This window comes from Somniosus microcephalus, chromosome 12 (genome assembly GCF_052327205.1).
Source record: "Somniosus microcephalus isolate GS21.2 chromosome 12, FLI_Smic_1.0, whole genome shotgun sequence".
NCBI classification, from domain to species: domain Eukaryota; kingdom Metazoa; phylum Chordata; class Chondrichthyes; order Squaliformes; family Somniosidae; genus Somniosus; species Somniosus microcephalus.
Window position 1 is genome coordinate 158359734 of NC_140998.1, and position 17933 is coordinate 158377666.

The 17933-nt window shown below is 50.7% G+C and overlaps 2 protein-coding genes across 5 annotated transcripts in view; one reads left to right on the top strand and one right to left on the bottom strand.

The window, feature by feature from the left end:
• The window catches only part of LOC147109621 (uncharacterized), a 52334-nt gene extending 37761 nt beyond the window's left edge, over positions 1–14573 (bottom strand). The window contains exons 1-2 of one of the 3 annotated variants that reach the window (XM_086003701.1): positions 14515–14573; positions 4673–4730 (exon numbers count right to left, since the gene is read on the bottom strand). In XM_086003701.1, coding sequence (XP_085859827.1) covers positions 4673–4707 — 35 coding nt within the window. In that variant the 5' untranslated portion in view covers positions 4708–4730; positions 14515–14573. The other 2 variants (XM_086003699.1, XM_086003700.1) reach the window with 2 other exon arrangements.
• Positions 14574–14645: 72 nt separating this feature from the next.
• The window catches only part of LOC147109622 (small kinetochore-associated protein-like), a 29337-nt gene continuing 26049 nt past the window's right edge, over positions 14646–17933 (top strand). Inside the window, exon 1 of one of the 2 annotated variants that reach the window (XM_086003704.1) lies at positions 14646–14744. The gene's annotated coding sequence lies outside the window, so the exon portion shown is untranslated. Of the gene's footprint in view, positions 14804–17933 lie in introns of both variants that reach the window. The other variant, XM_086003705.1, reaches the window with a different exon arrangement.

A 17933-nucleotide genomic window follows, 5' to 3' on the forward strand; every position in this document is an offset into this window, starting at 1 on the left:
CTTAGAAAATCTTTGTATGATTTTTTTTTGGAAATCTTTATATTGTGGCGGAGCCACCAAGGGTCTCAGAACAATTAGTAATAATCCCTTTAACTACAGTGTAGTGCAGCCGCGGACTGCACCTTTAAACTGCCTGTTAACTACTGTATTGTACTTTCCTGCACTCCACGTGATGACGTCATGACGCCGATCACGTGACCGCCAGTGGCGCGAAGAACGCGATGACGTCAGCTTCCAGAAGTCGTCGAGTGCCCAGCAAGCTGATTAGACCTGTTAACTGTTTCTCCTGTAGTTTCCCTGTTAACTTCGTTATTCATTAAAACCTGTAGATTTGATTCATCGAGTCGAATACCTTTATTCAGATAGGAACCTCCGTTCCTACATTGGTGACCCCGATCTCGTCGGACAACTTTCGTCGAGGATGAACACGAACGCCGTCGCCCTTAAACTGCCGCAGTTCTGGGAACAGCAGTCGGCAGCATGGTTTTTCCAGGCAGAAGCACAGTTCGCACTCCGGGAGGTCACAGCGGATTCGACCCGTTATTATTATGTGGTTTCCGCTCTCGACAGTGCCACGGCCTCGCGGGTCGTCAGCCTCCTGGGCAACCCACCGGAGGAGGGCAAGTACGAAGCGCTTAAAGCCCGTTTGCTACAGGTATTTGATCTTAATAAGTCAGAGCGTGCACGCAAGCTTATATCCATGCCCGGCCTCGGGGACTCAAAACCGTCAGAACTGATGAGCCAAATGCTCACGCTGTTGGGTGCGGAACCCCAATGCTTTTTATTCCGTGAGCTTTTCCTCTGCCAGCTACCCAAACCTGTTCAGGCGGCCTTGGCCAATACTGCCATCACAGACTGTGCCGAACTCGCTGCAGAGGCAGTTACCGCATTCCCGCGACCTCACACAGTCAAACCCTTGCAAGAGTTTTTGGGGATGGTAAATTATCATCGTTTCGTCCCCAAGGCGGCCCGGTTAATGCAACCTCTGTACGAAGCACTAAAAGGAAAGTCGGGCAAGGATGTTATCACTTGGACACTGCAAATGGACCAGGCGTTCCGCGATACCAAGGCGGCGTTGGCAGATGCAACTATGCTCGCACACCCACTCCCAGGCGCGATGGTCGCCCTCACTACGGATGCCTCCGACTACGCCATCGGGGCAGTTCAAGAGCAGTGGGTCGACGGGAGTTGGCAGACGTTAGCCTTTTTCAGCCGCCAACTGCGCAAGAACGAGCAAAAGTATAGCACTTTTGACAGAGTTGCTAGCTCTGTTTTTGGCCATCCGGCATTTCCGTTTTCTTCTAGAAGGCCGTCCGTTCACTGCATTCGTGGACCACAAACCGCTCACCTTCGCCATGGCCAAAACGGCGGAACCTTGGTCAGCTCGGCAGCAACGCCACCTCACGTTTATATCCGAATTCACAACGGATTTGCGGCACGTGTCAGTCAAGGATAATCTCGTGGCGGATTGCCTTTCCCGGGCTCCAGTCCAGGCAGTCCACCTGGGCATCGATTTCGTCGGACTGGCAGAGGATCAACTGGCAGACCCAGAGGTACAAGCGTTTAGGACCACGCCTTCCAGTTGGCAGACGTGCCATTTCAAGCGGCAGGAACCACGCTCTTGTGCGACACATCCATGGGAGTGCCCCGGCCCATTGTGCCAGTCGAATGGCGCAAGAAAGTATTCCAGGCAATCCACGGGTTATCTCACCCGGGGATGCGGGCTTCTCAACGGCTCATGTCCCGCAAATTTGTTTGGAAAGGCATGCATTTGGACGTCCGGGACTAGACAAACAACTGCGTCAAATGTCAAAAATCCAAAGTCCACTGTCACGTCAAGGCTCCAGTGGCCAACTTCCTGGTGCCTGAGCGCCGTTTCGACCACGTTCACGTGGACTTAGTAGGTCCCCTTCCCGGGTCACGAGGATTCACACACCTCCTGACGGTGGTAGACCGGACCACCAGGTGGCCAGAGGCGATTCCCTTGGCTGCTACCACTGCAGCAGAAGTCTCCAGGGCGTTTATTTTGTCGTGGGTGGCTCGGTTCAGGGTGCCATCTGACATCTCCTCAGACCGCGGTCCGCAATTCACATCAGAGCTGTGGAACGCAGTGGCACAGGGCCTGGGTACCAAGCTGCACCGTACCACCGCGTACCATCCGCAGGCGAATGGTCTGTGCGAAAGGTTCCATCGGTCTCTGTGTCCCTCCGTGCCAGCTTGAGGGGACCCAACTGGGTGGACAGGCTCCCCTGGGTGATGCTAGGCCTCTGGACAGCCCCAAAGGAGGATCTCCAGTCTTCATTGGCTGAGCTGGTTTATGGCCAGACACTCAGAGTGCCAGGTGACTTTCTCCCTCCACACAACGAACCATGGTCTGCAGCTCAACAGCTCCTGCTACATCAGGAGGTGGCCAGGAATTTCCTGCCTATCCCAACCTCGCATCATGACCTGCAGAGGCCTCATGTCCCGACAGAGCTCATGAGTTCGGAATATGTATTTATTAGACAGGACGGTCACAGAGACTCGCTCAAGCCGCCTTATACCGGACCGTTTCGTGTCATCTCATTGGGGGAAACGTTTTTCACAGTCGAAGTGGGTGGCAAGTCCGATACCATCTCCATCGACCGGCTTAAACCGGCCCACCTAGATCGGAGTGAGCCTGTCGTGGCTGCCCAACCGCCTCGCCGCGGCCGACCGCCAGACCAGTCGTGCACCAGCCCGCCGTTGACCAGCCCGATTCGACCTCAGACACGCCTACACCTCTACCGTTTCTGCCTCGCCCGATGCGCCGCTTCTGCCGCAACCCGGCACTGGTTCGTCTACCAACGCTCCGCTTCCGCTGCCTGATTTTCGTCGTCATTCGGCCAGGATCATTAAACCTCCTGCTCGGTTGACAATGTCCGTTAAAGTGGATTCTGGGGGGGCGCCTGTGGCGGAACCACCAAGGGTCTCAGAACAATTAGTAATAATCCCTTTAACTACAGTGTAGTGCAGCCGCGGACTGCACCTTTAAACTGCCTGTTAACTGTACTGTATTGTACTTTCCTGCACTCCACGTGATGTCATGACGTCGATCACGTGACCGCCAGTGGCGCGAAGAACACGATGACGTCAGCTTCCAGAATCTTCCAGCAGTCGTCCAGTGCCCAGCAAGCTGATTAGACCTGTTTACTGTTTCTCCTGTAGTTTCCCTGTTAACTTCATTGTTCATTAAAACCTGTTGATTTGATTCATCGAGTCGAATACCTTTATTCAGATAGGAACCTCCGTTCCTACAATATGATGATTAGACAGAGTCAAAATGGTTTTATGAAAGGGAAATAGTGTTTGACAAATTTATTAAGAGTTTTCTGTGGATGTAACTAGCAGGGGAGATAAAAGGTGAACCAGTGGATGTAATATATTTGGATTTTCAAAAGGCATTCGATAAGGTGCCACATAAAACATTGTTACGCAAGATAAGAGCACATGGAGTTGGGGGTATTAACATGGATAGAGGATTGCTTGACAGACAAAAGAGAGAGTAGGGATAAACGTGTCATTTTCCAGTTGGCAGGCTGTAACTAGTGGGGTGCTGCAAGGATCAGTGCTGGGGCCTCAGCTAGTTACAATCTATATTAATGAGTTAGATGAAGGGACTGAGTGTAATGTATCCAAGTTTGCTGATGATACAAAGCTAGGTGGAAAAGTAGGCTGTGGGGAGGGCACAAAGAGCCTGCAAAGTGATATAGACAGATTAAGTGAGTGGGCAATAAGGTGGCAGACGGAGTATAATGTGGGGAAATGTGAGGTTATTCAATTTGGTAGGAATAAAAAAAACAACGTTTTTTAAATGGTGAGAAACTATTAAATGTTAGTGTTCAGAGAGATTTAGGTGTCCTAGTACAAGAAACAGAGTTAACATGCAGGTACAAGAAGCAATTAGGAAGGCAAATAGCATATTGGCCTTTATTGCAAGGGGGTTGGAGTACAAAAGTAAGGAAATCTTGCTACAATTGTACAGGGCTTTGGTGAGACCACACCTGGAGTACTGTGCACAGTTTTGGTCTCCTTATCTAAGGAAGGATAAACTTACCTTAGAGGTGGTGCAACGAAGGTTCACTAGATTGATTCCTGGGATGTGAGGCTGTCTTATGAGGAGAGATTGAGCCTATACTCTCTAGAGTTTCGAAGAATAAGAGGTGATCTCAATGAAACACATTAGATTCTGAAGGGGATCGACAGGATAGATGCGGAAGGGGATTGACAGGATCGATGCGGAGAGATGTTTCTCCTGGCTGGAGAGTCTAGAACTAGGGGGCAAAGTCTCAGGATAAGGGGTTGGCCTTTTAAGACTGAGATGAGGAGGAATTTCTTCATTCAAGAGGGTTCCTTGGAATTCTCTACCCCAAAGGGCTGTGGATGCTCAGTCAGAGTATATTCAAGGCCGAGATCGATAGATTTTTGGATCAAGGGATATGGGGATAGTGCAGGAAAAAGTGGAGTTGAAGTTGAAGATCAGCCATGATCTTATTGAATGGCGGAGTAGGTTTGAGGGGCCATATTGCCTACGCCTGCTCTTAACTCTCATGTTCTTATTTAAGATTAAGAACTCACTAATACACACTACGTTTATGTAATAGGAAAGCTAAAAAAAAGTATGTGAGGTGTTACTCATCATAGAAGTGCATACTTAGCCTCTGGAAATACAGAACTATTTTCATCCATGGTTTAAACCCGAAACTGAAAACCTGTAGAAGACAGAAAAAAATTGCAATTCAATAGCCAACAAAAACATTTGCCTCAGAGCCCTCCAAACTTCAACCAAGGCATACTGTGTGGCACAACATATAAAAGTAGCAGCCAAGGTACCAGAATTGAGGCCTCAATAGTAAAACAATGCATTACAGATCTGTTCAGTTGATATCCTGCAACAGCGATGACGCAACAACTCCTTACGTTGCCCTCCCATTTACCTACTGAAGTCTCCCGTCGCCTTATTGCAGGCCAATTGAGCACACAGAAGCTGGTTTTTCTGTGCATTTGTCTCCCTGGAACTGATAAGTGTCCGTCTTGGCTCAGTGGTAGAACTCTTGCCCCCAAGTCAGAAGGTCATGGGTTCAAGTCTCACTTCAGAGACTGGAGTACATAAACTAGGTTGGCATTTCAGTACAGTACAGAGGAAATGCTTCACTGTCGGATGTGCTGTCTTTAGGATTAGGTGTTAAACCGAGGCCGCATCTGCCCTCTCAGGTGGACGGTAAAAAATCCTATGGCACTATTCGAAGAAGAGCAGGGGGGTTCTCCCAATGTCCTGGCAAATATTTATCTCGCCAAAACATATGGGCCTAGAAATTCAGTGCCCTTAGCACCGATTTTGCGGCGCTAGAGGGCCTAGCGCTGCAATTGGCGCCGGTTCCTAAATTGCCTGGGGCCCTTCCGCGGCGCTAGACCGGTAGCGCTGCGCCGGCACCGATGACGTCATCGGTGTGCGCAGCGTCCCGGTTGCCGTGGTAACCCGGCCCCAAGCCGAAATTCAGTTGCGGCCGCCTCGCCAGTGGCAGCCGCAACTAAGACTCCGGCAAACGAGTGTTGCCGGAGTCTGCGCCGGCGCTTTAAGGAGGCGCGGCGGCCGGCCGCTTTCCCGCCGGCCGCCTGCCCGCAGCTCCCTCCCCGGACTTCTCCCCCCCCCCCCCCCCCTCCCCGGAACAGATGCAAGCCCGGCACTTGTCCGAGGTGCCGGGCTCATTTTTGAAGAGATTTGCGCGGGCCGCGGCCTGGTGCAGGCAGCTCCTCCTTAACGGAAGGAGGAGGCCTGCACTTTCCGAGCCTGCCGCACCGCAGCGGGCGCTGCAGCGCCGGAATAGCGCCGCAATGCGGCGCGTTGCGCCAGTTTTCAGGCGCTAAAACCCTTCAGTAGCGCCGGCAGCCGTTTGGGCGCGGCACTACTGAATTTTTGGCGCGCGCAAAGGGACTTAGCGCCGGCGCTAACTTCTGCCGCTAAAGCCCTGGCGCAGCGCAAACTCAATTTCTAGGCCATGATCTGGTCATTTATATAATTGCTGTTTGTGGGACCTTGCTGTGCGTTCCCTGTATTACAACAGTGACTACACTTCAAAAGTATTTCATTGGCTGTAAAGCGCTTCAGGACATCGAGGTCATGAAAGGTGCTAGTAAATACAAGTCTTTTTGTGTTCTTTTAGAAGATCTTAAAGTTCCAGCGATGTGCATCGCTTGCGGTGTGACCATCTCTCAAACCCCCAACAGACAAGTTCAGCAGAGATATTTGCAGATTTTGACACGGAGCTGATGGTACAGCAGTGGGCTTGCATCATCCTGCTCTTTTGCATCTCGATGCACTGACTTGGCATGCCACACAAAGAAGCAATTGGCTAGAGAGCAGAACACCAGACCCATGGACAGGTCTGTGCTGCGACAAGTCTGTGGAGGCCAGCTTCATTAAGATGGAGAGTGAAGTAGCTGATTCAGAGACTTGGGTCCTGAATTTAAATGAAGGAAACTACGATGGTATGAGGCGCGAGTTGGCTAGGATGGATTAGGGAATGTTACTTAAAGGGTTGACGGTGAATAGGCAATAATAAACATTTAAAGATCATATGGATGAACGACAGAATTTGTTCATCCCTGTTTGGCATAAAAATAAAACAAAAAAGGTGACTCAACATTGGCTAACAAGGGAAATTAGGATAGCTTAAGATCCAAGGAGAGGACATATAAATTGGCCAGAAAAAGCAGCAAACCTGAGGATTGGGAGCAGTTTAGGATTCAGCAAAGGAGGACAAAGGGATTAATTAAGAAGGGGGAAATAGAGTATGAGAGTAAGCTTGCAGGGAACATAAAAACTGACTGTAAAAGCTTCTATGGATATGTGATGAGAAAAAGATTGGTAAAGTCAAGCGTAGGTCCCTTGCAGTCAGAATCAGGGGAATTTATAATGGGGAACAAAGACATGGCTGACCAATTAAATACATACTTTGGTTCTGTCTTCACAAAGGAGGCCAGAGTTGGAATAAACAGGTCTTTTTCCGAGTGGTAGGCAGTGACTAGTAGGGTCCTGCAGGGATCGGTGCTAGGACCCCAATTATTCACAATATATACTAATGATCTAGGCGAGGTTCAAAACTCTGCTAGTAATTTCCTGCCCCACATTAAATCTGATTGGTCCCATCACACCAGTCACCTCTGACCTTCACTAGCTTCCTGTTAGAACTTGCTTCTGTGTCAGGTGTCCCATCATATCTGCTTTTGTTATGTTGATTGAGGGATAAATATTGGCCAGTACACCGGGGATAACTCCCCTGCTCTTCTTCGAAATAGTGCCACAGCATCTTTTACATCCACCCGAGAGCGCAGGCGGGGCCTCAGTTTAACATCCCATCAGATAGTGCAGCACTCCCTCAGTACTGCACTGGAGTATCAGTCTAGATTTTTGTAATCAAGTCCTTTAGGGAAGGAAATCTGCCGTCTTTACCTGGTCTGGTCTACATGTGACTCCAGAACCACGGAAATGTGGTTGACTTTTAACTGCCTTCTGAAATGGCCTAGCAAGCCACTCAGTTGTAACAAACCGCGACACAAAACAATAAGAAGAATTAAACCGGACGGACAACCCGGCATCGACCTCGGTACCGACTTCAGACACGACAACAGCACACCCAGTCCAGTCAACCCTGCAAAGTTCACCTCACAAACATCTGTGAACTTGTCAAAATTGGGAGAGCTGTCACACAGACCAGTCAAGCAACAGCCTGACACAGTCATACTCACAGAATCATACCTTTCAGCCAAAGTCTCAGACTCCTCCATCACCATTTCCACCAGCAGCACAGACCGACCAGAGGTGGTGGCACAGTGGGATTCAGTCAGGAGGGAGTGGCTCTGGGAGTCCTCAACATTAACTCTGGACCCCATGAAGTCTCATGGTTTCAGGTCAAGCATGGGGAAGGAAACATGCTGATCATCACCGACCACCCTCCCTCAGCTGATGAATCAGTACTGCTCCATGTTGACCACCACTTGGAAGAAGCACGGAGGGTAGCAAGAGCACAGAATGTACTCTGGGTGGGGGACTTCAATGTCCATCATCAAGAGCGGCTCTGTAGCAACACTACTAACCAAACTGGCCAAGACCTGAAGGACATAGCTACCAAGACTGGGCCTGCGGCAGGTGGTGAGAGAATCAACACGAGGGGAAAAACCTACTTGACCTCGTCCTCACCAATCTACCTGTCGTGGATGCACCTGTCCATTACAGCATCGGTAGCAGTGACCACCACAAAGTCCTTGTGGAGATGAAGACCCCCTCCATCGTGTTCTGTGGCACTACCACTGTGCTAAATGGGATAGATTCAGAACAGATCTAGCAGCTCAAAACTGAGCATGCATGAGACGCTGCAGACAATCAACAGCAGCAGAATTGTATTCCACCACAATCTGTAAACTCATGGCCCGGCATATCCCTCACTCTACCATTACCATCAAGCCAGGGGATCAACCCTGGATCAATGAGAAGTGCAGAAGAACATGCCAGGCGCAGCACCAGGTGTACCTAAAAGAGGTGCCAACCTGGAGAAGCTGCAACACAGGACTACATGCATACTAAACAGTGAAAGCAGCATGCTATAGACAGAGCTAAGCGATCCCACAATCATCGGATCAGATCAAAGCTCTGCAGTCCTGCCACATCCAGTCGTGCCACATCCAGTCGTGAATGGTGGGGGACAATTAAACAACTAACCTGAGGAAGAGGTTCCATGAATATCCCCATCCTCAATGATGGTGGAGCCCAGCGTTTGCAACCATCTTCAGCCAGAAGTGCCAAGTAGATGATCCACATCAGCCTCCTGACATCCTCACCATCGCAGAAGCCAATCTTCAGCCAATTTGATTCACTCCACATGATATCAAGAAACGGCTGAGCGCACTGGATACAGCAAAGGCTATGGGTCCTGACAACATCCCGGCTGTCGTGCTGAAGTCTTGCGCTCCTACATTAGCCACGCCTCTAGCCAAGCTGTTCTAGTACAGCTACAACACTGGCATCTACCCAACAACGTGGAAAACGGCCCAGTATGTCCTGTCCACAAAAAGCAGGACAAAACCAATCTGGCCAATTACCGCCCCATCAGTCTAATCTCAATCATCAGCAAAGTGATGGAAGGTGTCATCGACAGTGCTTTCAAGCGGCACATACTCACCAATAACCGATGCTCAGTTCGGGTTCCCCCAGGAATACTCGGCTCCTGACCTCATTACAGCTTTGGTCCAAACATGGACAAAAGAGCTAAATTCCAGAGGTGAGGCGAGAGTAACTGCCCTTGACATCAAGGCACCATTTGACCGAGTGTGACATCAAGGGGCCCCAGTAAAATTGGGAATCAGGGGAGAAACTCTCCCCTGGCTGGAGTCATACCTAGCACAAAGGAAGATGGTTGTGGCTGTTGGAGATCAATCATCTCAGCCCCAGGACATCGCTGCAGGAGTTCCTCAGAGCAGTGTCCTAGTACCAACCATCTTCAGCTGCTTCATCAATGACCTTCCCTCCATCATAAGGTCAGAAGTGGGGATGTTTGCACAGTGTTCAGTTGCATTCGCAACTCCCCAGATAATGAAACAGTCCATGCCCACATGCAGCAAGACCTGGACAACATTCAGGTTTGGGTTGTTAAGTGGCAAATAACATTCACGCCACACAAGTACCAGGCAATGTCTATCTCCAACAAGAGAGAGTCTGACCACCTTGACATTCAACGGCATTACCAGCACCGAATCCCCCACCATCAACATCCTGGAGGGGGTCACCATTGACCAGAAACTTAAAATGGACCAGCCACACAAATACTGTGGCTACAAGAGCAGGTCAGAGGCTGGGTATTCTGCAGCGAGTGTCGCACCTCCTGACCCCCAAAGCCTTTCCACCATCTACAAGGCACAAGTCAGGAGTGTGATGGAATACTCTGCACTTGCTTGGATAAGTGCCGCTCCAACAACACTGAAGAAGTTCAACACCATCCAGGACAAACTGGCACCCCCAGCCATCATCTTAAACATTCACTCACTCCACCACCAGCACACCGTCGCTGCAGTGTGTAACACCTACAAGATGCACTGCAGCAACTCACTAAGGCTTCTTCGACAGCACCTCCCAAACCCGTGACCTCCACCACCTAGGACAAGGACAGCAGGTGCATGGGAACACCATCACCTGCAAGTTCCCCTCAAAGTTACACACCATCCTGACTTGGAAATATATCGCCGTTCCTTCATAGTCGCTGGGTCAAAATCCTAGCACTCTTTCAGGTGTTGTATGGGCGGGGGTTACGGTCCCCTCATCTTCCAGTTTGGAATCCTGGAATTGACTCCAAAAAAACCCCAAGGCTTTTATAGCTGGCTTGTACAGGAGAGCGAGGGCAGAGGCTGATTGACAGCAGCAGCCCTGCTCCCAAAGGGGCGTCTGCCCGCCCAGCCACAACGTTCAATAGCAGCGTCTGCCCGCCCAGCCCAGCCACAATGTTCAATAGCAGCGCCTGCCTGCCCAGCACAGCCCAGCCACAATGTTCAATAGCAGCTTCTGCCCGCCAGCCCAGCCCAGCCACAATGTTCAATAGCAGTGTCTGCCCGCCCAGCCCAGCCACAATGTTCAATAGCAGCGTCTGCCCGCCCAGCCCAGCCACAATGTTCAATAGCAGCGCCTGCCCGCCCAGCCCAGCCACAATGTTCAATAGCAGCGCCTGCCCACCCAGCCCGGCCACAATGTTCAATAGCAGCGCCTGCCCGCCCAGCCCAGCCACAATGTTCAATAGCAGCGTCTGCCCGCCCGCCCGCCAGCCCAGCCACAATGTTCAATAGCAGCGTCTGCCCGCCCGCCAGCCCAGCCAGTGTTCAATAGCAGCGTCTGCCCCCCAGACCAGCCCAGCCACAATGTTCAATAGCAGTGTCTGCCCGCCCAGCCCAGCCACAATGTTCAATAGCAGCGCCTGCCCACCCAGCCCGGCCACAAATGTTCAATAGCAGCGTCTGCCCACCCGCCAGCCCAGCCACAATGTTCAATAGCAGCATCTGCCCGCCAGCCCAGCCAATGTTCAATAGCAGCGTCTGCCCGCCCAGCCACAATGTTCAATATCAGCGTCTGCCAGCCCAGCCACAATGTTCAATATCAGCGTCTGCCCGCCCTCCAGCCCAGCCAGTATTCAATAGCAGCGTCTGCCCCCCAGACCAGCCCAGCCACAATGTTCAATAGCAGCGTCTGCCCGCCCGCCAGCCCAGCCGAGCCACAATGTTCAATAGCAACGTCTGCCCGCCCGCCAGCCCAGCCACAATGTTCAATAGCAACATCTGCTCGCCCAGCCCAGCCACAATGTTCAATAGCAACATCTGCTCGCCCAGCCCAGCCACAATGTTCAATAGCAGCGTCTGCCCGCCCGCCAGCCCAGCCGAGCCACAATGTTCAATAGCAGCGTCTGCCCCCAGACCAGCCCAGCCACAATGTTCAATAGCAGCGTCTGCCCGCCCGCCAGCCCAGCCGAGCCACAATGTTCAATAGCAACGTCTGCCCGCCCGCCAGCCCAGCCACAATGTTCAATAGCAACATCTGCTCGCCCAGCCCAGCCACAATGTTCAATAGCAGCGTCTGCCCGCCCGCCAGCCCAGCCCAGCCGAGCCACAATGTTCAATAGCAGCGTCTGCCAGCCCAGCCGAGCCCAGCCACAATGATCAATAGCAACATCTGCCCGCCCGCCCAGCCACAATGTTCAATAGCAGCGTCTGCCCGCCCGCCCGCCAGCCCAGCCCAGCCGAGCCACAATGTTCAATAGCAACGTCTGCCCGCCAGCCCAGCCCAGCCCAGCCAATGTTCAATAGCAGCGTCTGTCCGCCCGCCAGCCCAGCCACAATGTTCAATAGCAGCGTCTGCCCACCCGCCAGCCCAACCACAATGTTCAATAGCAGCGTCTGTCCGCCCGCCAGCCCAGCCACAATGTTCAATGGTGTGGAGATGCCGGAGTTGGACTGGGGTGGACAAATGTAAGAAATCACACAACACCAGGTTATAGTCCAACAGCTTTATTTGAAATCACAAGCTTTCGGAGCGCTGCTCCTTCTTCAGGTGAAGTGGAGAAATGCATAAAGACACAGCTTATATAGTCAGAGAATCATGTCAGATGTTTACAGGTAACCTTTCCAACTGCCATTTATCGCACCTCGGCAGAGAGATAATCACAGCAGTCAAAGGTGTGAATGGTGTCCAAACAGGTCAGTCAGGGAAACATTACATCAAAGAACAATGAGGTGGGGTCACAAGGGGTCAAATATTGCAGATGCTGGGGTCTGTATGAAAAACAAAAAAAGACAAAAAACATTTTTTTTGGCTGGAAATCACAGCAGGTCCAGCCGCATCTGTGTAGAGAGAACAAGCCAATGTCGACTCGAGTCTGGATGACCCTGCATCAGGTGGGGTTACATGTAGCGTGACATGAACCCAAGATCTCGGTTAAGGCCGTCCTCATGGGTGCGGAACTTGGCTATCAGTTTCTGCTCGACGATTTTGCGTTGTCGTGTGTCTCGAAGGCCACCTTGGAGAATGCTTACCCGAAGATCGGAGGCTGAATGTCCTTGACTGCTGAAGTGTTCCCCGACTGGGAGGGAACACTCCTGCCTGGTGATTGTTGCGCGGTGTCCGTTCATCCGTTGTCGCAGTGTCTGCATGGTCTCGCCGATGTACCATGCTCCGGGGCACCCTTTCCTGCAACGTATGAGGTAGACAACGTTGGCCGAGTCACATGAGTATGTACCATGTACCTGGTGGGTGGTGTCCTCACGTGTGATGATGGTATCTGTGTTGATGATCTGGCATGTCTTGCAGAGGTTGCTGCGGCAGGGTTGTGTGCACTTCACTCTACCGCAAGCCCACGGACAACCTCACGATGCTTCACTTCTCCAGCTTCCACCCTAACCACGTTAAAGAAGCCATCCCCTATGGACAAGCCCTGCGAATACACAGGATCTGCTCAGACGAGGAGGAACGCGATGGACACCTACAGACACTGAAAGACGCCCTTGTAAGAACGGGATATGATGCTCGACTCGTCGATCGACAGTTCCGACGGGCCACAGCGAAAAATCGCATAGACCTCCTCAGAAGACAAACACGGGACACAACCAACAGAGTACCCTTCGTCGTCCAGTACTTCCCCGGAGCGGAGAAACTATGCCATGTTCTTCGCAGCCTTCAACATGTCATCGATGACGACGAACACCTCGCTAAGGCCATCCCCACGCCTCCACTACTCGCTTTCAAACAGCCGCCTAACCTCAAACAGACCATCGTTCGCAGCAAATTACCCAGCTTCCAGGAGAACAGCGACCACGACACCACACAACCCTGCCGCAGCAACCTCTGCAAGACATGCCAGATCATCAACACAGATACCATCATCACACGTGAGGACACCACCCACCAGGTACATGGTACATACTCATGTGACTCGGCCAACGTTGTCTACCTCATATGTTGCAGGAAAGGATGCCCCGGAGCATGGTACATCGGCGAGACCATGCAGACACTGCGACAACGGATGAACGGACACCGCGCAACAATCACCAGGCAGGAGTGTTCCCTCCCAGTCGGGGAACACTTCAGCAGTCAAGGACATTCAGCCTCCGATCTTCGGGTAAGCATTCTCCAAGGTGGCCTTCGAGACACACGACAACACAAAATTGTCGAGCAGAAACTGATAGCCAAGTTCCGCACCCATGAGGACGGCCTTAACCGAGATCTTGGGTTCATGTCACGCTACATGTAACCCCACCTGATGCAGGGTCATCCAGACTCGAGTCGACAATGGCTTGTTCTCTCTACACAGATGCGGCTGGACCTGCTGTGATTTCCAGCCAAAAAAAATGTTTTTTGTCTGTTTTTTTGTTTTTCATACAGACCCCAGCATCTGCAATATTTGACCCCTTGTGACCCCACCTCATTGTTCTTTGATGTAATGTTTCCCTGACTGACCTGTTTGGACACCATTCACACCTTTGACTGCTGTGATTATCTCTCTGCCGAGGTGCGATAAATGGCAGTTGGAAAGGTTACCTGTAAACATCTGACATGATTCTCTGACTATATAAGCTGTGTCTTTATGCATTTCTCCACTTCACCTGAAGAAGGAGCAGCGCTCCGAAAGCTTGTGATTTCAAATAAAGCTGTTGGACTATAACACAATGTTCAATAGCAGCGTCTGCCCGCCCGCTCAGCCACAATGTTCAACAGCAGCGTCTGCCCGCCCAGCCACAATGTTCAATAGCAGCGTCGACCCGCCCGGGTACTGGCCCCACAATCACTGCACCAATCACCGACCCCCTGCTCCTTATCCCGCCCAGTAGTGGCCCCGCAAACCCTGCAGCGCTTCTTACCTGGGCGCTGCCGGGTGTGAAGCCCGAAGGCCGCAGCCCACCAGCCAACTTGGCGGGACCGTTGATTCAACAATTTCAATTCAACCGCCCGGCCCCTGAGCAACTCACCGCGCATGCGCCTCAACCCTTAACCGAGCCCGGCCCTCACCGCTGCTCAAAGTTTTTTCTCCCCTTTTACTGTTTAAAATCGATAATGTTCAAAAACAAAATAATAATTCCGTGGGGCACAGCTCGAACACCGAATAAGAATTTTTAAAAATGTGACGGCCGATTATAAGCCGGTAGTGACGTCAGGCGCGGGTCGGCGTTTGAATCGAGAGGCGGCGAAAATATTGAAGGTTGGAGACACACCGAGTAAAATTAGTTTATACCGCGTGAGGGGCATTAGAGACAGCGGGTAATATTCCTTTATACCCCGTTAGGGGCATTAGAGACACCGGGTAATATTCGTTTATACCCCGTAAGGGGCATTAGAGACAGCGGGTAATATTAGTTTATACCCCGTGAGGAGCATTAGAGACTGGGTAATAGTGGTTTATACCCCGTGAGGGGCATTAGAGACAGCGGGTAATATTCGTTTATACCCCGTGAGGAGCATTAGAGACTGTGGGTAATAGTGGTTTATACCCCGTGAGGAGCATTAGAGACTGTGGGTAATAGTGGTTTATACCCCGTGAGGGGTATTGGTATTAGAGATGCAGGTAAAGGATTTTGACTGGGTGAAATCGTGATGAAAACAAAAAACTGTTAATACATAGATGGTCTGTCTGCTTTTGAAATGTGACAATAGGATAATATTTATTTATTATCGTGGCATTGGCGTCACTAGCAAGGCTGGCATTTATTGCCCATCCCTAGTTGTTTTGGTGGTGAGCAGCTGCCTTGAACCGCTGCAGTCTGTGTGCTGAAGGTGCTCCCAGAGTGTTGTTAGGTAGGGAGTTCCTGGATTTTGACCGAGCAACGATGAGGGAATGGCGAATATATTTCCAAGTCGGAATGGTGTGTGACTTGGCAGGGATGGTGTCCCTAAGCACCTGATGCTCCTGTCCTAGATGGTGGAGTTTGTAGGCTTGGACGGTGTTGCCAAAGAAGCCTTGGCGAGTTGCTGCAGTGTATTCTGTAGATAGTACACACTGCAGCTACAGTACACCGGTACTTGAAGGAGTGGATACACTGCAGCTGTGGTGGGCAAGGAGGGAGTGGCTGTTTAGGCCAACAGATGAGGTGCCAACCAAGTGGGCTACTTTGTCCTGAATGGTATCAAGCTTCGTCTGCTGTTGCAGCTGCAAGTGGCGACTATTCCATCATGCTTCTGACTTGTGCCTTGTAGGTGATGTAGGAGCTTTGGGGAGTTAGTAGGTGAGACACTCGCTGCAGAATACCCAGCCTCTGACCTTCCCTAGTAGCTACTACGTTTGAGGCTGGTCCAGTTGAGTTTCTGGTCATTGGGGACCCCCCCCCCCCCAGAATGTTGATGGTGGAGTACTTGGCAATGAATGTCAAGACGAGGTGCTTCATAGAATCATAGAGATTTACAGCACAGAAGGAGGCCATTCGGACCATCTTGTCCGTGCCGGCCAACAAAGAGCTATCCAGGCTAATCCCACTTTCCAGCACTTGGTCCGTAGCCTTGTAGGTTACGGCACTATAAGTGCATATCCAAGTACTTTTTAAATGTGATGAGGGTTTCTGCCTCTACCACCCTTTCACGCAGTAAATTCCAGACCCCCACCACCCTCTGGGTGAAAACATTTCTCCTCATATCTCCTCTAAACTTCCGACCAATTACTTTAAACCTATGCCCCCTGGTTACGCTCTCTCTTGTTGGAGATGGTCAGTCCCTGGCACTTGTGTGCCATAAATGTTACTTGCCACTTATTGGCCTTAGCCTGGATGTTGTCCAGGTCTTGCTGCAGACAGGCACAGACTGCTTCATTATATGAGGGATTGCGGATGGAGCTGAGCACTGCAATCGGCCCTACTTCTGACCTTGATAAAGCAGCTGGAGATGGTTGGGCCTGGGACGCTGCCCTGAGTAACTCGTACAACGATATCCTGGGGCTGAGATGTTTGGCCTCCAACAATCAAAACCATCTTCCTTTATGCCTGGTATGACTCGAGCCAGTGAAGAGTTTTCCCCCTGATTCTGGTTGACTTCAATTTTACTAGGGCTCCTTGGTGCCACACTCAGTCGAATACTGCCTTCATGTCTAGGGCAGTCACTCACCTCGACTCTGGAATTCCACTCTTGTGTCCATGTTCCCAGCTCACCCCAGGTAAATTAGGTATGAGTTATTAATTGTTTCAAAGGTGAGTGCTTTACATTAATAACGCAACTAATTTGCCTGGGGTGAGCTGGAACATGGACGCGAGCGTATCTTTGAGTGAGGTGATGAGAATCTTTAAGAAAAAGGGAAGGGGGAATCTGTGTTGTCTGCTTTTAGAGCAGGAATGTAGAAGGCTGATGAGCAGCACTACAGTCCTCCAGTGGGAGCTTGTAGTATTGTGGACTCTTGGGGTAAGAATGGGGCCCGTAGTACTGCTTAAAGCGAGAGGTGCGTATCAGTCACCTGTGCTCCTGTGGAAGTGATTTATGTGTTTTGGAGGTTTGTGAAACTAAAACAAAAATACAATAGCAGATCAGCTGTTTTTGCTGGTAGATTTATCAAAAGTGATTGCTTTATATTTTTGTTAGTTACCTCATTGTGATTCTCTGTGGTGCAGAAAATAGTAAAATGGCGCTTTGTGGCCCGGTTAAAGTTGGGAACCAGGCAGGAAGCTGGGTTGGGCAATCCTGTTGTGATGATTCGTGGGTGTGCAGGGAGTGCACTGGATTAGAAACTTCTGCTTCTTTAGGAATAGATCTGGAGTTGTATTCTTTCTAGTATTCAGACAACCCATTCAGAAAATCTTACTTTCTATAGACCTGTGCGCACACCTAAATTGATGAGGCATGAAAGATGTGCAGAAATCCAGATTGAGTGAGTAGATCAGAGCAGCACTGTGTCCCAGGCTTCATTGAATTTGTGCACTTGTATTTTTGTGGTTGCTATTTGGGGATGCCCCTCTGACTCGGTGAATAAATGCACTGCCAAGTGTGGTGCTGTTATTCACACACAAATCTCCCAGGGTCAGTACCTACTCTCTGATGTGTTAGCTGATATTAGTTGGGGTACTAAAGTTGGCTTCACTGAGAAGGAGGGTAGCTGGCCACATTTCTCACTCCTCATCACTGTTCAGTTGTCCGACTATGGAATTCAGCTTGGCTGTGATATCTCCATGCTTGCACGTGGAGTGTTGCTTGAGCGAGTTACTGGAGGACTGTGGGCAGTGGTCACCCTTGGAGCCATACCCCAACATGGGTCCTGCTCCTGTAGTAAATTATATAGTTCCAGGGGGAAGGAGTGCTTCACGGGCAGGATAAGTGGTACAAAGCTTTGCTGCTGGCATTCTGTGTAGATTTTGGATTAATAGAAAATTTCTGGGGTAATTCTGAAATCCTTGTGTCAGCTGTGGCTCAGTTGGTA